At 30.3% G+C, this 12,249-nt stretch overlaps 2 protein-coding genes across 3 annotated transcripts; one reads left to right on the forward strand and one right to left on the reverse strand.

Moving 5' to 3' along the window:
- The first annotated feature begins 297 nt into the window (after positions 1–297).
- On the forward strand, positions 298–2,877 carry mRpL19 (mitochondrial ribosomal protein L19). Of its 2 annotated transcripts, XM_015524368.2 has the most exons (7): positions 298–687; positions 751–1,002; positions 1,522–1,656; positions 1,727–1,914; positions 1,980–2,128; positions 2,196–2,319; positions 2,408–2,877. In XM_015524368.2, the coding sequence occupies exons 1-7, from the start codon at positions 636–638 to the stop codon at positions 2,438–2,440; spliced, it is 933 nt and encodes a 310-aa protein (XP_015379854.2). In that variant the 5' UTR covers positions 298–635; the 3' UTR covers positions 2,441–2,877. The 2 variants fall into 2 exon arrangements, with proteins under 2 accessions (XP_015379854.2, XP_015379855.1); XM_015524369.2 differs by lacking the exon at positions 2,408–2,877 and having other exon boundaries at positions 2,196–2,325.
- A 4,722-nt stretch (positions 2,878–7,599) lies between these two features.
- Positions 7,600–11,914, reverse strand: Uba1 (ubiquitin-like activating enzyme 1). The gene is made up of 2 exons (XM_089229192.1): positions 8,000–11,914; positions 7,600–7,900 (listed from the first exon to the last, which is right to left on the reverse strand). Exon 1 carries the CDS (start codon positions 11,135–11,137, stop codon positions 8,003–8,005), a length of 3,135 nt encoding a protein of 1,044 aa, XP_089085318.1. The 5' UTR covers positions 11,138–11,914; the 3' UTR covers positions 7,600–7,900; positions 8,000–8,002.
- Positions 11,915–12,249: the final 335 nt, after the last annotated feature.

Raw genomic sequence — 12,249 nt, forward strand, 5'->3', positions numbered from 1 at the left:
TTGGTAATAATGGTAATGCTGCTCACTCGAGACGACCACCGTTCATGTCGAAATATTATGGTCGGTGAACGGCCAGCCACCAAGAATCAAGATCCTCAAGATCACGTCTAGTGGTGGAGTATAAATATATATAATTGAGTACAACTGGAGTCGCATAGCAAGACGTCGAGGGATATTTTCGTTTATTTTGTCCGAGTGCGACGCAACGTACGGGCGAGTGACAACGCGGGCATCACTGTATGCAAATTTGAAAAATAATATATTGCGTTATTGGAACATTTGGAACCATTGGAACTAAGGGGGTTTAGTTGACGTGTGTACTAATTGACCCATTGAGATCCAACTTACTAACCCTAGGGCCTAGGGGGTCTAGATAAACATGGGGATCTTGTTGACCGGAGATCTAGGTTATAAGTTATCCCAAATTGTCTTGTTTTATCACACTATCGTATAAAGTGATAACGAATAGAATATTTGATAATTGATAGTAACACTGTAACAGTATCCATGTTCGCCGAACGGTGCTGGTGCAGCTTCATGTAACATTTCAATATTTGATCGGCATTCGGTTCGCTTGAAAATCATTGTAAAGTGTAAGATGAGTACATGAATCGTTTGGAAAATAATCGTTCAACATGTTGCTGAGAAATGTAAACATTCACAGGTTTCAGTGTGGATTCGCACCCGGTAACATTCTTAATTTTTATACAGTTTTAGAACACGCAAGATTAATAAATATTTTTTTGACAGTGCTCCGCGTATCCAGATCTTATAGTAATTCTCCACTATCTGACGTCCAACACCAGTCCTCTGATGAATCTGTATCCGGAAAACAAATTAAACCTGAAAGAAAATCGGTTGTTCCATCCAACTCTAGATTTATATATCCAGAGTTTTTACCTGATCCTAAAATTGAATGGAGAAACTCGTTACGAGAAAAACTAGAACGCATGGATATGATACAAAGAAGAAAACATATAGATATACCTGAATTTTATGTTGGTAGGTATTAAATAACTATTTTATCAGATGTACATTTTGTCCAAAAAGTCTTACAAGTTTACTTATTGCTACCTACACAATGTTAATAAATATAATATGCTGCTCAAATATAATCCAATAAAGAATAACTTAAACTTCTTCATTAAAACAATAATGTTATGCATTAATTGTTTATTTAGTAATGGTCAGATTTTAATTCAGTAGTTTATTTTCCAACTAATTGCTAACTGAACTTAAATTTTAAATGATGTAATTTCATATTTAAGTATTTACCATCATCCTGAAGTATACATTATTTACTTATAACAATCTTATGATGTAAATAAAATATAGCCGATAAAGGCTTGGCCGTGTTTGAACATAGCTTAAAATTTGTCGCCAGTGCCACCGTCTACCACTCTTTTTAATAATTAAAACAACTGCATCTAAAATTGCCCTACCAGTACTTATTACTAAAATATCCAATTTACGTATATTATGAAGTATGTATAAGTATAATAATTAATATTTTTTTTTTAGGGTCCATCATGGCTGTTTCATCATCTAATCAACATGCACCCAATAAAGCTACTCGTTTTGTAGGTATATGCATACAACGTTTAGGATGTGGTCTTAGAGCTAATTTTACCCTTAGAAACGTCATTAAACATGTTGGTAAGTGAATATAACAAGCCTGATTTTATTTGGATTGTTCTAAGGCCAATTTATATTATTTAAAATATAGGTACAGAAATGAAGTATCAACTTTACGATCCGACTATACAGAAGATTGAAGTTTTGCGCTTAGAAAAACGTCTTGATGATGAGTTGTTATACTTAAGAGATGCACCTAATGAATATAGTACATTTGATGAAAATATGGAAGTTGAATATTTACCCGAAGGAGCACCTGTACCTGTGAACCCTGAAATGGTAAAATAAAAATTAATGATCAAAGACCTTACTTTAGAAATATAGTTAAATCATTTGTTTTTTAGGTTAAACTAAAACCTAGACCTTGGCGTGCCAGGTGGGAAAGAAAAGAAATGAAAGGGTTAGCTGACTTAGGACTAGAAGATCGGTTTTATGAAAGAGCCAAAGAATTAGCAACACCCTGGGAGAAATATGACTTAATGAAACAATATAGGTACCTAAATTAAATTTCTATTTGTTTTATAGAATTTGTATTTTAAACATGATCTTTGGTGTTATAGGAAAACAATACCAGAAGAAGAGCAAAAAGAAATATTTGCTGAAGTATATTCAGAATTACACGAAGTTGAAGTAATGCGCAAGAAACTTAAAAGAAAAAAAGTTTTTATTAAACCTACCAAAAATGTATAGAATTATAATTTTAATTATCTGAAATATAATAATTATATATAGATTTTTTTTCTATTTATGAATATTTATTTATTTATTTTAGGTAAACGCCAAAGATGGCTTAAGTACAGCATAATATATATATATATAATAACATACCAATAATAATGAATACAAAAACATAATATGACATACATTCCAAGCTTATATAAATTTTAACTTATTATATAATTAGTTATAATACAATTAAGAATTTAGATAAAAATTAACTTATAAATATACGGTGGATACTTACAAACTAAAGAAATCAATTTTAGATTCCGTATTGTTATTTATGACTTTAAAACCATTTAATAAAATACAATTTAACTTGATTGGGGAGGCTTTATGGTTTTCCAGTGTAAGCTCTGTTTACATATAACGTTAATTAATTTAATATTCATGTTTCATGATGAAGATGACTTTTACAATATTCAAAATTGATCATCGTATGTATCAAGTATACTTGTGTCATCACCACATAACTTCATTATATTATTGTCATATATTATATAATATATATTATCATTATTATTATTTTGTTACTTTTTAAAATCTAATATTTTTTATATATAATTAAAATTAATCGCTGACAATCTTCTCAAATGTCAAGGGTTTTAAACCTTAAATGATTTTTTTTACTTTATAGTTTATTGTATTATGAATTATTGAAGGATAAAATTCCAACTTTTAAATGTATTATAACCAAATTTCATATCACTACTTTGACAATTTCAACTCATACTTACAAAATTGAAATCACGTAAGTACCATACATAGTATCATAATTTTGTAAAACTAAGCAATAACTAGTTAAAAAAAATTTAAAAACTTGTTAGTAACTAAGTTATTTTATTTCACAAATAATTGTAACTTAATGAATCTAGTTGGTGCATTGAGACCAACATTTAAAATGCTCAGTATTTTTCAATAATGGCGAGAAAAATAAAGGAATAACTGAAATTTTTACACAAAATTGGTTTTTGAGAAAAAACAAAATTTTTATTTTTAAAGCCAAGTTTTCACAACATTGGATATTCACTCAATTTCTTTTGTACATATATTCTTATTTTGCAATTATTCAAAAACAAATGATTGTAGAAACTTGAAATTAACACCATGTTTATTTTATCAATCCCTATTCTTGACAACATTTTAAAGTATATTTCAACACTAAGTTTATTTATATACATTTTAAAATTTTGTTGGGTCAAAAATATTGAAAACTTAATGCCAGGTTCCCCATAAGTTTAAATTATAGCAGTTTGAAAGTATATACATACCTACACATTTCTTTTATAGCTGTTTAAGTTAAAATGTTGACAACATTTATAAATTATTCAGTTAACATATCCTATTGACATACAGTCTCTACTCTGAATCATTTTTCGACTTTTCATGAGCAATGAAATTATATTATTGACTACAAATCTTGTACCAGTGGCCTACTTGTAACCTACTGTACAACAAAGTGATATCCACTTACCCGATTTTTTTATTTTAGGATGACTACCTTAAATAGTTAAAAAAAAATTGATGAAGTTGCCCAGGTTTGTATTTTTATATGATTCACTAACTTACATAGAATAACAAATTAGAAATATACAATTATTTTATCAAAGTAATACTTTTTTTTTATAGAAGACAATCTATTTGTTCACTTGATTAAATACACTTTATTTGCTCATATGTGAAACTAGTTCTTTCTTTTACAAAAAATGATATTTTATTACGAAGCTTTAAAATCAGTAAAAATTAAAATCCTAAAGTAAACATTAAAATTTTTGAAACCAGTGTATTTTCAATATATCTTTATATTATATATTATACCGGGTGATTCTTTTATCATTGAACACTCAATATTTCAAAAATTACTAATGTTTTTTAAAAATTTTTTTTACATAGTTTCAAGTTGTTCAAAAACCAACGTTTTTATTAAAAAATTATATCTTAAAATATTTTTTATCCTTATAATTTTTCAAGTTTTTTACTTTTTTGAATGACAACATAGAGTTTTAACTTCATATTCCAAAGTAGAATATTTTTCCAAGTATTTTGATTCATAAAAATCGAATTTAGGACGAGTAGTTTATGACTTATAAGTATTTAAAGTTTAGATTGGCAGATTGTAGTGGTACGGGGTTACCCTGCAAAATGTTTGTCCACTACTCCGCTTGTCTAAACTTTAAATACATATTATAACTCATAAACTACTAGACTAGTCCTAAATTCGATTTTTATAAATCAAAATACTTAGAAAAATATTCTGTTTAGGAATATGAAATTTAAACTCTATGTTGTCGTTCAAAAAAGTAAAAACTTGAAAAATTATAAGGATAAAAAATATTTTAAAATATAATTTTTTTAATAAAAACGTTGGTTTTTAACAACTTGAAATTATGTAAAATAATATTTTCAAAAATATTAATAATTTTTAAAATAATGAGTGTTCAATGATAAAAGAATCATCAGGTATATTATGTTATATAATATTGTAATTTGTAATATATAATTTCCATATAAAATATTGATCATTATTGTACATATTATATAAATATTATCAGTATTCATTTGATGGACAAAAACAAAATCTAAGATAGTGCTAGTTAATATTAATACTAACATTTATAATTTATTCCATTACACAGGAGACAAAAATAAGCAATCCTTGTATGAATTTCAAAAATATTTTCAAATCAATTATAAATAACTTACACCAATATGCAATATACATTTGTGCAAAACAATTTAATTTGACAGCTATGAACCAATGATTATATTCAAATGAAAAGTTAAATAGAAACTTTAAGCCATTTATTCATTATAGTGTAATGGACTACAAAATCTTAGTAATAGCATGCTATTAATATTACAGCATATTATAAATCATATTATACAGAACATAATGACCTTACATAATACACAATGTATATAATTCTGTCGTACAAATAAAACTTGTTGGATGGGAGACTACGTGTACATATTCAAAATCATAACCATTAGTGCCAATTAGCGCAAATTCACTTTAACCAAAACTATAACATCTGCAAACATGCAAGTTGCCAGAACAAAAGAGCAACATCATATGTAAGGGAGCCTGGATCACAGCACTTCAGATGTACCATAGCTGTTAAGATCTGAGAACCTTCACACCACTCAGCATCATAAACATATACATGCGCTATTGCCTATTATACACTATTATAATTTTACTATATTAAAATGAACGATCATTTCTTCATATTATGTACATTATACACAGTGGCGGGCTGGGAGAAAAACACAGCCCGGGAAAATCATAATTTTAGAGGCCCTCAATATACTAACGGCCTTTTAAATATAAAGTATATTTTTTATACGTCTTGTGGATGCCTATATGCCTAATAACTATTTTAGATTCTGAGCAGATCAATGAATGTATATTTTTTACAATGATGTGTGTTTTTTTAACTTTTTTTTGTGTCTGTCATCACCTTTTAGGACAGTAAAAATACTTAGATTTTTTCAACATTATCTTTTCTAATAGGAAAGTAGTGAATCTAGTTGGTAGTTTTTCCAGTAGTTTTCAAAAGTGCCGTGAAAAACAAAAGAAAAATTATTTTTATTTTTTGATGCAACTCCAAAACAAATGACCGCGCGTAGATCATGCAATTTTGACTGAATGTTTATATTAGCTTTTTTTTATACACCAAAACATTTTGAATTGTTTTGAACTGTTTTTGGCAATTTAAAATTTCATGTTTTTTAATTTTTTTTCTATAAATATCAATAAAATTGTATTTGTTGTCCCAAAGTGCGTGAAAAGGTAATTATGAAAGGCTCCTCATATATTGTTACTATAGCGGTTGAAAAATATTAAAAATGCATAGGCACAAATTTTTTTTATAATCATTTAAAGTTTGAACTTTGACAAAATGTATTAAAATCTTGAAAATTATCAATCAGTGTAATTAAAAAATTATGAAATGTTCAGTTTTATAACTAAGGATTGAAAATTTAAAATATAGATTCTCATAAATTGTTCATATTATGACCAACAAATCTAAAAAAATATATAAACACAGTTATTTCTTACAGACATTTTAAATTCAAATTGTGAGTTTTTATTTCTTTATTTTAAATAATATTAAATTTTTTAATTACATCTAGATTAGTATTCTTGCTCTACGATAAGAGGTATTACCTCAGTCTTTGGAGCAAAGCTAGTAAATTCATATGTTAACTATACACTATGCTCACATTTATCAACTACTAGCAATAAATAAATTTATTATTAAAATAAAATTTGGACGAAATTACATTTTAAATCCAATAATATCGATTTTGGTTATTTTGTTGTAATTTAAAAATAAATATTATTCGTGGATATAAGAAACTTTTAAGAATATATTGACATATTTTTGTATTTTATACACACAATGACTTTTAAAATATATTTTTTGGGGGAAAAATGAATTTAACCTACTGTAGAAGATACTAATGCCTAATACTAAAGTTAATTACTTTAATCACAATAATATTATAAAATATGCCTATTTCCTACCTATAGTAATATTATAGACATACCGTCTCAAAATCTCGTTTTTCATACACAATAATATTATATCATTGAATTCAAATTTAATACCATTCATCACTATTGTAACCTACTGTAAGCCTGGTATGGCCGAACACAAGCCAGTCCCACATTTTAAAATACCTAATCAGAAATCTAGGGTTTTATGTTTAATAATATTTTATATTACATACTTATTACTTATTAGATAATATTTTAGTTTATTATTTCACCATTATAATATTAATAAATATATATTTTATACCAGCAGCAGCCCACTGGGAAATTTCACGGTATCCCGGTCGTCCAGTCCACCACTTTATACATAATCTATAAAAGTCATTATTGAGTTGGTCGCTGAAAGGCTGCATGCAATAATAGCTTGCTCATGTAGATGATCCCTTTAGAATTAAATTAATTCAGTGTTTTTATTGTTGAAAAAAACTATAAATACATCAATATTAGTAAATGAAAATTGAAAATAATTTTAGATTTTTATCTTGGGTAACATTTATACATATATATTTTATATATATTTGAATATTTACACAATACTTATAAAGGTACTACATTTTGTCAGTAAAAATAAATGTTCCTTTATATGCTACTCAATTTTAATACATAGCTAAAACATTAGTAAATTAATACCTATATATCTATAAAATTTTATTTTAAAAAGACAAGTTAAAAAAAAAAAAAAATGAAATTTTTTTCATATTTTATTAATATAAATATTTATTTCTAAAGTTAGACAGAACACCCGAGTTAGAAAAAAAGTATATATATATATTATATTTGTTTTATTCGTTTTAATTAATGTAGATAAATATATAACCTTATCTCATATTTTTAATATAATAATTAATATAAAAAAAAAACACACATTGAAATTTAAATTATAAAAAGTTAAAAGAATTATTAGGCTCCAAAAATGTACTTGATTGGCAGGGTCTTTAATCAACAACATTAACTTCAAAAAATTTTTTGGCATCGACACATAACCTGGAACAAAAATAAAAATAATATGATTTTAAACTATACACACCTTTACAACTCTTCAAGTTGACATTATTAATTAAAAATAGAATTAGTTTTATTTACCTTTTAATATTGGAAGTCTGATGGCAAATTGTACTTAACATAAGGTACTTCCACATCCTCACCATCAGTGTTGTTGCAGCATATTTCAAAAACTAATGATTTTACGTGTGGTTCAATCCTCTTCTTTGATATATTGCGTACAATTTCAGACATTTTAGTATTGATACGCTCTTCCCTTTTTGCTTTAGGCATGAAGAATGAATATAACATACAAACTCCTTGAGAAAGCATAGTGATTTCCAGTGCATGTTTATCTTTGAAGTAATTTAAAAATTCATTTAATGTAAGTTCTCCTTCTACTTCAAAACGATCCCATAAAGTCCATTCAATATCATAATATTTAGATTTTGGTGCTAGTAATGGTTCAGAAAAACCAAAGAATGGTAAAGCTAAATTTACAAACCCATTTTTGTATTTTTCCAAATCTTTCAATCCTCTAGCTAATTTAAAGAATTCCTGACAAACAAGACCAGCAACAACAGACGTTGTTGTAGCAATTGCTGGAATAATTTTACCAGCAATGAGTTTACTTCGATGTCTATCAGCAGGTTGAATACCGTAATTTGTAGCTCTTAAATTTGACGCAGCTACAATAAAATCAATATGTAAATTACTATCATCATCTTTCTCAAATTCTAAAGGAACAATTTTAATGTTTTTTAGAGAATCTGTAAGTGGTAAATCCTTTTGAGTTTTATTTAGTTTACTTTGATCATAATTTGATGATCCATTAGTTATCTGTGAATCATTTTCAGCAATTTTTACACCAGACTTTGGGACAAACTCAGGAACTTTAACCGAAGACACAACATTGGCAATATAGACACGATCCCTTATCTGATTAATATTATATGTTTCTGCTCTTAAATTAGCTGCTGCCAAAATATAATCCAAATGTAATGTATTATTTACGTCAAATATGATTGGTTTTGGACAACGTTTGGGTCCAGACCAAAACGGTTGACCACTAGTTGTTGATTGATCAGGTGGAAAATTGAATAAAAGTTGTTTGATTTGATTTGTAAATTGATCTTCAAAGTGCATTCTAGCCCATTCAATACAATCATCAATACTTTTAGGGCGTTCTGCAACAGAAGATCTTACAGAGTCCAAAATTTCAACTGGTTGAAGTCCAGGTAAACGATTTGTACGTTCAACGAAGGTAGGATCTTCTAAAAATTGTTTAACGTTTTCTGGAGTTTGCTTGTAAAGCCCTTCGAATAAATCTCTAGCCCATTGTAATGTATGTTCAATAGCATTTGGAAAATTTTTTAGAGTACAAATTGGTATGCTTTTTTCTGGAGGATCTTGAGATGTACTATAGGATTCTGTCAAGTTTGGTATTACAACTTGTGTATTACCCTTTGTACCCAATGTTCCAGACTCTAAAAGTGGTTTTTTGTAGAAAACACAACGTCTATCCATATATATACGAGCATCAACATTATCTAAAGCATTAGCAACACCATCCAAATTTTCAAAGAAAGTGTCATTATAAATCTGCTCAGTTTCTGGGCAGACCCTGTTTGTCTGTGGTTCTACGTTTACATATGGATTCATACGTTTAATTGCTTTAGCTGCTGTTTCAGATTTTGATGTTTGAACATCCTGAGTTCTAAACAAAAACTGTCTGTTCAAGTTAGATTTTTCAATTAAATCCATATCGGTGACATAGATTTTTCCATTACCACAACCAACTCCCATAATTGCAAAGTTTTTCAACAATTCACATCCAATAGCTCCAGCTCCAACAACAAAATATTTCAAATTTCCCAAAATGGATTGGAATTTTCGTCCATAAATGGAGACTTGACCATCATAGCGATTACCAATAGGCTTGGCATCTTCTTCAGTAACTTCTTCTGGTAAAGATTCAGTAGCATCAAAGTAAAGCCATTGAAATATTGGACTAAACTTACCAGAACATGATTTCATAACTTCTTGAGCAACAATACCACCAATAAAAGATGTCATTGGATTAATATTACCAGCACAAACTTTTGAAAATATTTTAATTAGATCAACATCAAGTTCAATGGAATCAGTATTTATACTTTTGGCTAATTTTAAAAATTCATTTGCGTCCTCAGAACTCCATGGAATAGGTAGACGACCATTCACAGAAACAAACTTGTGAAAAGTTATAAATGCTAGATGTAGTTGGGAAGGTCTATCAAATTTTCCAAAATCAGAAATAAGGTACTCTGGTTCAGCTAAGGAATTTTTTAATGATTTGAAATTTAATTTTTTTGGCATTTTCACCTGAGTAACATAACCACCTTTAATATAATCTGAGTAGGATGTAGTATCACCAATACTAAAGGTATATGGCCCCAAGACGGTAATTTTTTTTGGTTTACAACCATTTATTTCAGTCATACCCTGTACTTCTTGAAATGTTACATAATCTCCATCTTCGAAACCATGTCGAGACTCATCCATACATGTAACTACCCCTTGTTCTTCCTTAGTAATACCAGCTACCATAACAGAAATTGAATTTTCACCCGTTGTGTCAATTACATTGAAATCCTCACCAAAATCGCAGAATACTTGAGCAAACACCCCTCTAGTATCACCAACTATTAAAGCGATATTGTTCAGATGTGTGATTTCTGATATGCGCAACTGTTCGTCTAATGTTGTCTCGGTCAAGACAACAACTTTAAACTGTTTAAGAAACGATTCGGACAAAATCCCAGTGTATGCTTTGACGGGCACATAGGAATTTAATTCACCCAACTTTGGACAACTGATATCCGCCCTGTTCTTACCGATATCGTTTTCGGTCAAATAGAACTGCGATGATAGATCGCTATAGGTGCACACGACAGAATCATGCAACGTAACTGACTTGACACCACCGAGTATGACATTCTTGGCGACTTCCACGCCAAGACCACCGAGCCCGCTGATCAGCACATCGGAAGTGGCCATTTTGCGCATAGCTTCATGGCCCAAGACATACAGCTGCCGAGAGTAGAGGCCTTCATCGATCTCCTCCACGCCGTTATTCGACATTGTTACCTGATTCCTCGGCGCTGAGTCGACGGATACTGTAGACAGTTCACCGGAAGCCAGTTTACGCTTCTTGGCCGGCAGTTCACAGGTGGTGTCTAGTACTTCAGCACCAGACATCGGACAATACAGAAACTAATCGTGGAGTGCACGGCCTTTGATGTTTACGGTCACGGCGATAACGGTATACGCGCACTGTTGTCGCAATGTGTTACGAGAATCCAATGAAGTTTTCACTCGCAACGATCGTGCGCAATGTCGGGGGGAAAGAAGCAAAAAAAAAATCGACGCGATGATAACGACGACTGTGCAGCGGCGACGACGGCGAACGGCAGTAGATAAATGTTATAATATCACTATTATTAAACTACCGTGGAATACCCTGCGACGAATAACAATAATAGATATAAATTAATTTATATTATTAAAATTGTTGTTGAATTATTATAATTAATATAATCGCTGAATGTCGTAACCGGCGATATCGAATTGCGTTACTATGGCGGTGTTACACTGCTGCTCCTGCTCTGCTTGTCTGCAACATCAATGACAGAACGGAATGGGTGGACGATCGGAAGGTACTATAATAACTATAGTAGTATTGTCTATAGTGATATTGGACTATTGGAGAGTGGAGACGGCGAAGAGAAAAATATTATGCACCGTACGTACCACAGCGACGGAATGATGGATGATGAGCGGCCGAGATGGTCAAATAGTACGTAGGACCAATGGCGTCGACTGTCTAGGCGGCAGGCGCTCGGGTTATCTTGGATCGACACCGGCGTTTGTTGTTTACCTACCCACACAAAGGAACGGAGCTGAATGGGCTTGTAGCCTGCAATGCTGACGTCGGGATCGCATCTCCTGACCAATCGTAAGGCCCGTTACATGGCCACAAAATAAAGTTTTAACCCGCTTCCCGCTTCCACTGCCGGCCAGCAATGGCAATCCACAACGCATACAGCGGTCAGTATTTCTACCAGAGTACTAAATCAGGTGCTATTGACGACCATGGTCGCGGTTAAAGTTGGCAACACTGTGGAGAAACGCGCGCTTTTTGGATATCGATTCAAAACGGTTTTTGACTAATTTTGTTATAGCCCCTAACAAAAAATTAAAAAAAATTTAGTAGAATAAAACACTAAATAAAATAAAATGAAACACCAACCTAGTCTAAACTTATGTAGGTCCCTATAGGCCCCTCGTATCAAATTTTGGGGCAAGGAAGA

This window comes from Diuraphis noxia, unplaced genomic scaffold (genome assembly GCF_037042655.1).
Source record: "Diuraphis noxia isolate RWA-SAM2 unplaced genomic scaffold, SU_Dnox_SAM2 contig0005, whole genome shotgun sequence".
NCBI lineage: Eukaryota > Metazoa > Arthropoda > Insecta > Hemiptera > Aphididae > Diuraphis > Diuraphis noxia.

Bases quoted from the DNA above. Each gene is read 5' to 3' on its own strand.
- Uba1 (XM_089229192.1), bottom strand. From the start codon at position 11,137: ATGTCTGGTGCTGAAGTACTAGACACCACCTGTGAACTGCCGGCCAAG.
- mRpL19 (XM_015524368.2), top strand. From the start codon at position 636: ATGTTGCTGAGAAATGTAAACATTCACAGGTTTCAGTGTGGATTCGCA. The intron at 1,003-1,521 runs GTAGGTATTAAA...TTTTTTTTTTAG, and splicing joins TATACCTGAATTTTATGTTG to GGTCCATCATGGCTGTTTCA. The intron at 1,657-1,726 runs GTAAGTGAATAT...TTTAAAATATAG, and splicing joins AAACGTCATTAAACATGTTG to GTACAGAAATGAAGTATCAA.